The following is a 12,589-nucleotide window of genomic DNA, read 5'->3' on the forward strand; positions in this document are numbered from 1 at the left end:
AGCTACAATAAGCCAAAAGCCAGCAACAAAGACAAACCCAAGGGGACAAAATAGGTAAGGGGAGAGAATGGTGGAGGGGAGGCCCCATTAGACAACAATGAGCCTGTTCATTAGGGAGTTTCTGACCAGGTGGGGACGGATAGAGGACAGTTTGGAATTGACATCAAAGTTGATGGCCTTCTAAATCTTATCAAAAGATTTATATTTGGTAGGCCATCTACGGAGATTTCTTTTCATCCAAATGTGGTTGATGGTTGCACAGAATGCAAGCTTCCCCGTAGTGTCACAGATGGAAGTACTAATAAAAGTCATATCAATCCAAATCCAGTCTCTACTCAGAGGAAGCTCTCTAATATTAGTAGAGATGTCACCAAAACCATGAATAAACTCTGTACATACTAGATATGTTACTAAAACCAGAATACTACTCTTCAATGCTTGTACACTCCAAGGACCAACAATATTTCCATTCAAAATGTCCATAGCTAACATAGAATCAGACTGAACTGAAACATGTAATAGATCCCCCTGTAAATTGCTAAAAGTTCCATAGAAAGGACTGATAAGCAAGGTTCAAGAACTTGTTTCATAAAATTTGCCGAAACAATATACTTTTTCCATGTGTTTTGCTTGACCATTTTGGAGGTGCTAATGGCTGAAATGATGCAACGAAATAGTGCATTTTTTTTTTGTGTTCAAATGAGCGAAATTGTCTCTTTGTGCTTCATATGTAGTTTCGTTTTGGTTTAAAAAAAAAAAAAAATTGAATTTTTGAATCATGCTGATAAGTCCGCACTTGCTCCCACATATGGCAGAATGAGATTTCCTTTAGAGTCGTGGATCAACCACCATAAAATGCTCTACCATTATTCAAGGCGCCATCACAATGGAGGGCCTGCCATTGATCTAGGAGGACTAAACCAAGAGCAGGCTTTAGGAATTTTATTTTTCCAATTTATGTGCAAAACCCAACTAGCAGCTCATACTGATTTGTAGCAACATAGAAAAAACTTTTCTATGCTTCCAAACAGTATTTCAGGGTAAATAAGCTTCTGTTGTTGCCCATCAAAAAATGAGAGAAAAAAAAAATTTCATAATGAAAGCCCTGGCGAAGTACTCCCTTCATCATGGTTGTTTTGTAGATTAGAATTGGATTTAGTTCTTGATTTGTTCTTTTTCTTTCCTAGGTCATCTATTGGTATACTTCGAGGTGGTCAAGTCAACAAGATTGTTGAGATTTCGGGTCTGGAAATTTATTGTAGCACAATTCCAGGAACTCTGAATAGTGTTGATATTGATAACGTTGGTGACTCTAAGGTGCCTACTGATCCAATATTGGGATATGACAAATATGATTACATACTAGCCCCACTTGATGTAGCGGTTTCTCTTGTGGTATGTATGATTACCGCTCATTACTTTTTTTGGGTTTTATTTCATTTGAGTTTTTCCCTATTATTGCATTCATTAAGTTCTCTGATAGTTGATTGGGTTCTATATATATATATATCTTTGTAAAATTAATGAGTCATATCATATCCGATTCCCTTTTTGAGTGACGGATGATTTTACTTGTGTGGAATCCAAACTTTTTAAAGGAAATTGTATACTTGTGTCTCTCTGATATTACTAGTTATAATTCATTCCAACATCCCATACAATAGAGATGAATTTAGCACCAAAAGAAAGTGAGGCAGGTTATTTGTATTGTCAAGATTGAGAGTCGTATGCACTGGCATCATTGGACCCTCTAGGCAGCTTATGTTTCAATCGTCCTTGTTTTCCTTTCTTTCCAAATTGCCCATCACTTTTGGATTTGAGATGGATTAAAGGGGATAGATGTGAACATGTGATGCCGAGGCCAATGTTCAAGATTTCAGTTTCGACTTGGATTTTGACTGTGGTTGAAACTAAAATGGTCAAATGTCTCTGAAAATATGTTCCATTTCGGTGAAAAGACAGAAGCATTGAAGGCCCTTCAATTCGCATGCTGTTCGTTTCGACAAGTGTCAAAACCGAAATACATCGTTGAAATTTTGACATTTCGGTTGAAATCTTGAACTATGGCTTGGGCATCTTGAACTTCACAAGATTTCAAGTCATTATATGGGTTATTTGATTTCCATATCCTACTTTTGGGGCTACTGCAGAATTTCTCTGTTTGGCATGATTTTGGTGCCACTTGTAAGATTAATTTTCCAGATATATCAAGATCTTGCATTTTTTATTTTTTTTTAAGGCTGGATTTATTTTTTTCAAATTGGATGTCATCAGTAGCTTTATTTCACTTTATATTTGAGGGTTTCTATTTTCTTTATTTGGGAGTGCTCATGGGGGATGCAAAATTCGTAGTGTCTGTAAATGGAGTCAAATAATATTGGAATCTTAGATTGAAAATTAGAAATTGGTCTTAGTAGTTGGGTTCTTAGAGTGTTTAGAAGATCTGGAAGGGCACTATTTTGTTCACTGGTGTACTGAAGTAGTAAGCCAATGTGCTTCTATTTTTCAAAGCATTGTAGGGGGGCTGGCATAGCTATGTAGCTGGAGTGTTGGAGTGTTGTTTCTTTATTAAATTAAAGTTCTTGCTGCAATACTGCTTTAGTGGTTCCTGGGGATGTTGTAGGTTGCACTTGCTATACATGACTGCTTATTTTTGATCGAACCACCTAGTTTTGTTTGTTTGCTGCGTTCATGTCTTGTTTCAAGATTCATCGAAAGGAATCCTATTTACACTTTGATTATCTTGATATGGTAGATATGTCGTATACAAATAAAACTCTCTCTTTTTCATGCAAATAAAAATTTGAAACTATAAACTAAAAACCTGATTACAAAGGAATTTCAATTAAATTGACTTATTATTTTTTAATTATCAACAAATAAGATAATTGTAATTGCTTTTTTTTTTTTTAGTTTGTCTTTGAATTTCGAATTCTATCTATATATTTTAGTATTTAAAAATTTCTTGTATAATTTCATATTCATTTATATTAAAATTTTAATTTATTTAATTATTATTTGAATTAATTAATTTTTAATTGATTATTTGAATTGATGTCTCAATTAAGAAAGCTCTTCCATTTTCTGGCTGGGTATGAGGTTGTTGGTTTGGTCATCATAGCCAGTTTGGGTCTGAAAACTATGGTGCATTCTCAATACTTAAAGGCTCCTTGTTTTATTCCCAAAAGCTCAGGTTAGTGGTTTTCAAAATAATTTGAAAATGACTTATAATGGTGTCAGAGTATCAAAAGCTGGCATCTTTTTTTTTGCACATTGTTTTAATACACGTGAAATGATAGGATTTATCCTCATTGCAGAAAAAGATACATATTAAGGACAAAAAAAGTAAGGTTAAAAATAATTTGACACCTTAGGGGGTGTCAATAAGAGAATCCATACTTTAATAATTTTTGGAGTGTATCAACTGCTTTTTATAACTTTTATGTTGGTATTCTTTGTTCCATGTAGGTAAACAGATCTGGAAAGATTGAGAATGGTGCACTGCAATATTCTATTACTGCTGAATTAACTGCGTTGGTTGGTCCCTTGTGATGCTAAGGCATATATTTAATTTATATTTGTTTACTTTGCTGATTTTTTGACATGCTGAACTGTTGTTTTGATCATTTTTGTTGTGTTTTCGTATTTTATAGGTCATTCTATTGAATGAGGTTCAGTTACAGAAAATCTTGATTCTTTGGGATTATTTAGGCACTTGTCAGCTGAGAAAGAAGTAAGTTTTGATTGTTATTATTAATCTCTCTCTCTCTCCCTTTTATTTTCCTGTAATATATATTGGTCACTTGTCAGCTGAGAAACAAGCAAATTTTGTTGCTATTATTGTTATTATTAATCTCTCTCTCTCTCTCTCTCTCTCTCTCTCTCTTATTTTCCTGTAATATATATAGTCAAGGAGTATTGCTGTTGATATAAAACATTTTGTATATTGATTTGATTATTTGACTTGGGTTTGTTTTGGTAACCTTGGGAGTAGTGGTGACTGGTGAGGAAAGGCATGCATGGCTTACGCCTTGTATCGAGCATGACGTCGAATAGATCTGATTGGAGGGCAAGAATCAATGTAGCGACCCCATTTAGTTGGGATAAGGCTGAGTGGTTGTTGGTTTTGGTCAGATCATTATTTGCAATTTATTGATGAGCCACATAAAAAACTTTGTTCAGTAGTCCTCTTGAATGGTGTCTGAAGTTAAAACTTGGATGAGTATCAGCTGAATAGGAAATTGCTTCAAGCTATATTGATGATGTAGGATAGCCTAGAGATTTAGATTTCGATGGCTGAACTACAAGGAAGAGGTGGTGGAAAGAATGCCTGTACTGGTTAGGCCTTAAATAAGGAGAAGAAATTAGGAAAGAGTTGGAATCAGTTGCTGTTACAGTGTTGTGATTTGTGAATAGCAGCACCTCTGAACGGTAACTCTTAGAAAAGGTTGAAGAGGAAGAAATAAAAGATAAATATCAGTATATGGGGACGAAAGAGATGCTGTTCTGGTGCTGTGAATAGTATTCATGAACAGTGAGACAAGTAATGTGGGAGCATGATCACAATAGCCCTTGAGGTTCTGGTTTTGGGTCGATTTTCTGGTTCTCCACCGAACCCATGGATCAAGATTTGAGGACTTTAATTAATACATCAACTGAGCTATACAACAGCATAACAACAACTCAGCCTTATCCCAGCTAAATGGGGTTGGCTACGTTGATGCTTGCCCTTCAATCAGCTCTATTCGAGGTCATACTTGATACAAGGCCTAAGCTATGAATGTTTTTCCTTACCACTCATTTTAGGCTTACTTTTGGCTCTTTTTGTTCCTTTAATCCAAATCAAATCACTCCTCCGTACTGGAGCATTCAAAGGCCTCCATTGAACATAACTTTGCCACCTCAAACAACTTTCTCGTTACTTTCATGTATCAAAGCTACTCTCAAATCCGCTCTAATATGATCATTCCTTACTTTATCCTTCCTTACTTTATCCTTCCTAGTTTTTTTGCATATCCATTGCAACATCCACATACCTGCTACATGGAATTTGTCTAAATGATGCTTTTTAATTGTCCAACATTCTGCACCATACATCATTGCTGGTGGTGTGTTTGTCCTATAAAATTTAGCTTTAAGTTTTAAAGGAATACGTCGATCACACAACTCTCTAGATGCACCTTTTCGTTTCATCCATCCTTTTTTTTTGGGGGGGGGTGGGGTGAACAAAAAATCTAATATAAAGGAGAAAGAGGGAGGTGGAATATACAAGGCCTCAGAGGGCGAGACCAAGCAAACCTAAAGGGTAGGGAGGAGGTCAAGATAGATAAAGGCAAACCCTAGATACAATAATAAGCTTGTTCCTTGGGGAATCAACAGCCGGGCTGTGGAGAATAGTGCCAAGTTTGGAGGAGAAGTCAAAATAGATGGCATTCCAAATCTTGTTGAAAATCTGGAGTTTTTATCTACGAAGGTTGCGCTCCATCCGAATATGGTTAATGGTGGCTCCAACAACAAATTTTTCAGTAATGTCACAGATAGATCTACTAGCATAAGTCATATCAATCACAATCCATTCTCGTTGAAGGGGGAGGCGCCTTCTCTTAGCATACCAACATTTCGCAAGGACACGCTTCTATATGGAGAAAAACTTGAGTGGAATGCATGGGAATTAAAAAGTGTGAATTTTTGGGATTTGAACCCGACGTGAATCGAATATGCAACCATCTGATCATCCATCCTATTTTAATTCTCTTTGAAAACATGATTCTATGTATCACCTTCTTTATATATGATTGAGCCCATGTACCTAAAATAATCCTTTTGTGGAGTCTCCCTCTCATCAATTTTCACCACCTTAGTATCTGTTCTACTGTAGCTAAAGTTACACACGTTATACTCTGTATTCAATAACAAACAACAACAACAACAACAACAAAGCCTTTTCCCAACTTAATGGGGTTGGCTATATGGATCTTCAATTGGGCAAAATATAAAGCAAAGGAAAGAAAATGGAAAAGAAAAAGAGGAACACAACACCCTTTGGGACATCCCACTTAAATGCGATTGGCAATATGGATCTTTGCCCTCCAAACAGCTTTGTTTGATGTCATATAAGAGTCCAGGCCTAGCTTCTACATGTCTTTCCTTGCCAACTTAACAATAGTCATTTTAGGCCTGCCCCTAGCTCTTTTGCTCCTTCATCTGGATCTGATCACTCTTCCTTATAGGAGCATTCAAAGGTCTATGTTGAACATGGGCAAACCACCTTAAGCGACATTTTCTGAGCTTGTTCTGAATCTGAGCAACTCCCAAATCATTTCTAACCCAATCAGTCCTTACTCTTATCTCTCCTCACATGCAACCGACACCATATACGCTCTCTTCATTATAGTTATTTTAAACCTTTTGATTCCAAGGTTCTTCATAACTCCAACTTGGCATTAATCACTGTTTTTTTATCATTAGCGAAAAGCATAAACCAAAGAACCTCATTTTGAATGTCTTTGGTTAAATCATTTATGTTAAGTATAAACAAATAAGGGCTTAAAGCTGATCCTTGATGTGACCCAATTGTAATTGGGAATTCACTACCTTGACCCCCCAGAGTTCTTACACTAGTCACTACACCGTCATACATATCTTTAATTTTGTCTATAATTCTTTTAGGACCTTTAATTTTTGTAAAATCTCAAGATTGAATGTATATATTCAACAACAAATAACTTGAAAGAAAGATGAAAGACTTGTAACCCTGCTTAAGCATAACATGCGTATTCTTGTTTAGAAAAAGACAAATAAAAGAAGAAAAAACACCAGTCACTGCAGCATAGTAGCCCATGAATAGTACCATGAATTGTGATGTGAATGGTAACTTAGCTGGATTGCACATAAAACTGGATATGCTCATGCTCCGTAGGTTTCGATCTTCCATGATGTTTTTTACATGGTTAACTATTTGCAGATTACTTGGGGAAAGTTGTTCACATGCAAAAACATATGCATACTAATTTGTCTGCTTTGTTTGCTCTTGAATTTACAGATATGGACGTTACCGGCCTGGGTCTAATCTTTCATCGAGAAAATACAAGGGCTGGCAAAGAATGTGGTGGCACTATGCACAAGAATGTGTATTATCAGAGATCCATAGAAAATTAAGGAAAACTTCCTGGAGATACCTCGGATGGCGAATGTGAGTTCACTATCTTGAGATTCAATTTTGTTGATACAATAACATAAAGTGTTTGCTGACAAGGGACTATCTGTGTTTTCTAAAATTGGTGAATTTGCCTGCTCTTCATGGTCCATAGGTCTGACTTTAGTAGAAAGTGTCTGAACTCTGTAGTAGGTAGTCTGAAATAGGAATTTTGGGAAATCAATTCACATGGCCTTGGTTTGATGGATGAAGGGGAATGGTTGGGATTGATTTGGGAAGGTGAATGGTTTGTAAAAGTAGAGGTTTGATGGGGAAATAATGGTGCAAGTGCTGCTCATTATGCGGCTCAAAGAGGGCTGCTGTAACAGTACAGGAATTAGTAAGTGAAGAAGAGAAGAAGAACATAAAAGGGATAATTGGGAATTCCCCTATTGTCTGATGAAATCCCCTTTGAGTTTTCATTTTAACGGGCTTCGTTGATGTGCCAAATTCTGGGTAGTAAGTAGGCAAAAGGGATCTGCTTTAGGAATTCAGTTTCTATTTTCTGAATTTAGAATGCTGTTAACCTGTAATCCAAGTATTGGGATCAGTCTCCACCTTCTAATTATGGAATTAATGTAGAGGTATTTGTTTCCTGTGAATAAAGATTTGGTTTTGACATGTGCTGTGTGGATCGATAGTGGTTCTGCATGAGGATCGTTTCCCACTAATCCAAGTGGATTCCTCTGTGGACGGTAAGGGTCTCAATCTGTATGGGTTCGGGGATTTGGTATGGTTTCATTTTGGGTGTAGGAGACCGAATGGAGAAACTAAAACTGTTGTGTTGAGAACTCAAATGTATTTTCAATATTGAAACCGTAGTACCGTACTGAGTCTGTTTGGTTTCGATACAGTTTTATTCGGTTTCATAAACAGTTCCTTATTTGGTTCGGTTTGGTTTTGGTACGGTTTTTTTACTGTTTCATAAACCACATGTCATATATAATGTATGAGATACATATATATATATATATATTATTATTATTATTATACACGTGTATTCAATTCATTTAAGGAATATGATGCAGTTTAGTTTCCTAAATAGGCTTGTTTTATTAGGAATAAGCTTAGGGTTGGGTTCCATACATGTTGGGCCTTTGATCCCATGTGTTTTGAGTGTAATAGGCCACTTTTATGGGTCTAAAAGGGAGGGTCTAAGATTGAATACGGGATTACTAGTTAGTTTCCATTTTCATTAGTTTCCTTTTTAGTTGGGCTTGATTTGAGTTATATTTCTTTCCTTAGGAGTCAAGTTATTAATTGAGTCAAGTCATTAGTAGTTAGTTTCCTTTTTCAACTAGTTTCTAATTTCAGTTAGTTTCCAATTTCAGCTTTTAGTAACTATTGTATTAGGAGAATATTTAGTTTCCTTTTTGAGGAACCTTCTATTTTGTAATTCCCTCCCCCATTAACATTATAAATAAAGAAGAGGAGGCTCCTAAAAGCCTAGAATGATTTTGATAAAAAATAATGGATGCTGCTATTGTCTTCTTCATGAAGAGTTGTCTTGTGTTTGATCAAGGCTGATGGAATTGGTGTTTGATCCAATTGACTCTTTGCGGTGTGAAGCCCGAGAGGTTCTTTTCAAGTGTTTTTTTTCTTCTTATTGTTACTATTCTTCTTCAGCCATCTCAGGTAAGTAATCTGAGTTTTTCTGCAGAAATTTTTGGGTTAAACTCTCTGTTTCTTACTCTGTCGACCTAGTCTATTTGGAGTTCTGGCCACCCGATGGCTTTGAGTTTCTGGTCGAGTGTTACCCTTGCTGTATGGAAGACTCGATCCAATTTTTAGAGTAATCTGACCATGGGATTGTCTAATATATTAAATCTTTCAAATCTGGTCGATCTCTGTTCTAACTCACTTCTGTCCAGAATTCTGGTTCGATTGTTCCAGCTGTTGATGTATTAAAATTGGTAGCTGTTGTTCATGGTTCAGCCTCTGTTATTGGACTACTAAGCCTCTGTTTTTCCTGGTCTCTATTCAGCTACAGAAATTCTGAAACACTGAGGTCGATGGATTGCTGATTTATTATTGTTTTTTTGCTGATTTATTATTGCTGGTATATTGGGTTCTTGGTTGTTCTTTGGTTTACAAGATCCTGTTGTTTGGGTCTAGTTTGGCTTGTCAAACCTAGTCCTACATTAGAATAGGTAATTCAGTACAGTTCGGTTTGGTAATTGGTACCGAGCGATTTTTCCTTAGATACCGAAACCATACCGAATAAGATTCATTTTCTTGGTATTGAAACCGTACTGATTCTTATTCTGTTCGGTTTGATACGGTTTTAAACAGTCAGTATTGGTTTTGGTATTTTTTATTCCAAATTGACAGCCTTACTTAGGTGGATTTCCTATGTAAACTCAGGTGGATTCCCTGCAATCGTTGTCCTGTCCTCCTCTTCAATTTTTGTCATTCATGTTCCAGTTCGATTATCAACTAATCAGGCCAGAAGTATGGTTCATGAACCATACCACAAGTGATCAGAATCCTTCCTTTCCTATTAAAATGATATTTGTTTACCAATCTTTCACTCTCAGTTCTGTCCTAACCTCAGAGAGGATCAGATTCCCAAATCCTAACCTAGGTTGGCGTTTGATTTCTGCATTACTCTTTGTACCAGAATCTTTCTCTATATGGACCATATTCTGGCCAAATCAATTAGTAAAATTTTAGGTGTAAATTATTTTGGTAGCCATTTCAGTAGCGGATTGAAATGAAATTTTCAGGAAATTCAGGATTCTTGTTTGGAAATTTTGGTCTGATAAATAAAGACACATTGTCTCCCTCTGTCCATGTCCTATCCAAGTCCGATCCTTTTTCCTTTTTTGAAATTTTGTTTGTTTTATGTTTGAGTGGGGTTGTGCCAGGGTGGAAAGTGGATGAAATATGCTGACAAGGCTGAAAAAATCAGGCCCAGATGAGTTAAGATTGCTTGGAGTGGATTTCGGCAGGACTGTTTTTTGTGGGGAAGAACTTTTGGGCTATGTGGGTTTTCCTCTTACCATCTGAATGTGCAATTTTACCTTTTTTTTTGCCCCCCCCTCCCCCCCATTGTTACTGGAAGAAAACCTATGTTTTGAATTTGAGGAAACTAATGTCAAAATTGCTGAAATTGTCGAAATTTTGAGCAAATTCTGTTGAAATGGGTGGAATATTTCTGTTTCCCCAGGGGTCGAATCAACCATGCAGATGAAATTTCAAACATCCAAATGAGTGAGCACATATGTGGCTTGAATGCTTAATGGTTTGAAGTTTTTTATTGTTGTTGAGACAGTACTTAATAGGTTGAAGTATTAACCATCAAATAGCAAGGGGTAGAGGTACTTTAATACTCTTATCATCAATTAGCAAGATTGTTGAATGATGTATACTTTTAATTTTGGTCCTCTTATATCACGCATTAATATCCTGATGTATAGCCTCACAGTTCTTTATTTTTTTAAAGGTTGGTTTCTTGTTTAAATGTTGATGTAAATTTCTCTCTCCCTTTTCTTTTTCTTAGTGAACAACAATGAAAATGATTTCATTAAGGCAATTAAGTAATATACAAGAATATTAGACAAGAAGAAACATTAATGCAAGAAAGAAAAATATTCATGAGTGTTTTTCTTTTCGATTGGTTAAAAGAGTTTCTACTTCGCACTCTGGTAGTAATGTCTTGGAAATTTTATTGTTTGCCTGCTAGGAGCTTTTTAAGTCTTCCTCGTGTTATTTGCAGAAGTTGTTGCCGGAAATATGTCAACTTATATAAGAGAAAACTTGATTTTCTTCAGCGAGATCAGGTGAATGCTATACTATCTGTTTAATTTTCTTTGTTATGAAATTTGAAGTTTTTGAAAGCATGCTTCTGGGGGAGAATTAGAATCATTGTCACTTGTATATGGATTCGAAGTTTCTTATTTCTTGTGTTATTGTTGTGACTACCAACTTCTGTTGCTAGTTCCTTTCAATGAGTAGGTTTAATTTTTTGAATATGAAGTGACATATTACAGCGGAAACAGCAACAATATCCTCCCCTACTGGGGAATCATCTCAAAGAGCTAACCCAAAACCTATATCAGATACAAACCCTCCATTCAAAACTTAAATAATCTACTCTCGCAATGGAATAGCATTGCCATAAAAAGAGACTTGCATGGGCTACTCCTTGTTTTGCCAAATCATCAGCCACCTCATTAGCACTTCTCACTTAAAAAATGAATTTGTGAAATAAATTTCCAAATGGATCTGATAAGAATGAGCATGCCACCATGGATCTGACATTGGCTAGATCTTCCTCCGCTACGGCATGGTTTTGTCCAGAACTATTTCACTTTGAATAATAGATAACCGAAGATTTTATTAATATAAAACTTAACTTTGATGGATATTCATTAGGCAACCCAGGCCATTTAGGGGCGGTTGGAGTTCTTAGATCTAGAAAGACGGAGCCATTGTGAAGACTATTCAGATCCTATTGGGGAAGGGGCTGATCTTTCATTGAGAATGTGGTTGGAGTATGCCTTGAGAGGGGGCTTTCTCAATCTCATTGTGCAAGGAGATTCAGTCACTGCATTGCTTGATGTGCTCCAACTCACAGATTCCTTTGAGGTTTGCTCATATCATTAGGTGCATCAGATCTACTGCTTTTGAAATGAGTTGTTCATTTGTTTGTTAAGTTGGAAGCCCAGTTAGCAAAATAAGGGGTAAACTGGCTGATTGGGAGTTCTGGGAGGTCTAATCCGCTGGCAGAATAAGATCCTTTGTTTTTATGCTATTTTTCTGTATATATGTATATATATATATATATATATATATTTTTTTTTTACCCCCCCTTTTTAATTCTATTATCTTAGGTGAATAAAAAATTCATTACCCAAAGAAGAAGAAAAAACAGGCATCCTGAGGGGGAGAGAATATAGAAAGCACGGGCAAGGGCCCAAAAATTAAAATACAATATTGCACCCACACTAGAAAGAGTGTGGGAGGTTCCAAGAGCTGACAATTAGCCTATTTCTTGGGGAGTCCACACATTTGAAGGGCACCACAAACAATTGTCCCAAAACTACTAAAATCATCTAGAGGTGGAAGTCCATCTTTTGATATTAAGCTCCAACCAAATGTGATGAATAGCAGTGCCAAACACAAGTTTACCCATTCTGTTACAAACTGTGGAACCTCCAAAGGTCATGACCACCCATATCCACTCATGCTGGAAAGGCAAGATTCTTCCTCTGCGGGGTCAACAACGAGCAAGGAGCCCAGTCCAAATCCTTAAGGAGAAAGGACAACTGAGGAAGAGGTGATCGACATCTTCAATGGCATTCCAGCGAAGGCTGCAAGGAAGGATCGGGATGTGCCTCTGGATGAGGAAGGACTGCTTTGGAAGGCAGTAGGAGAGAGCACGCCAAGACG

At 36.6% G+C, this 12,589-nt stretch overlaps 1 protein-coding gene across 1 annotated transcript in view; it reads left to right on the plus strand.

The window, feature by feature from the left end:
- Window positions 1-12,589, plus strand: part of LOC122076662 — a 109,584-nt gene that overhangs the window by 15,638 nt on the left and 81,357 nt on the right. Inside the window, exons 8-12 of the mRNA XM_042642080.1 lie at window positions 1,188-1,395; window positions 3,469-3,537; window positions 3,654-3,733; window positions 7,043-7,192; window positions 10,914-10,977. Coding sequence (XP_042498014.1) covers window positions 1,188-1,395; window positions 3,469-3,537; window positions 3,654-3,733; window positions 7,043-7,192; window positions 10,914-10,977 — 571 coding nt within the window. The remainder of the gene's footprint in view (window positions 1-1,187; window positions 1,396-3,468; window positions 3,538-3,653; window positions 3,734-7,042; window positions 7,193-10,913; window positions 10,978-12,589) is intronic.

This window comes from Macadamia integrifolia, chromosome 4 (genome assembly GCF_013358625.1).
Source record: "Macadamia integrifolia cultivar HAES 741 chromosome 4, SCU_Mint_v3, whole genome shotgun sequence".
Lineage (NCBI taxonomy): Eukaryota > Viridiplantae > Streptophyta > Magnoliopsida > Proteales > Proteaceae > Macadamia > Macadamia integrifolia.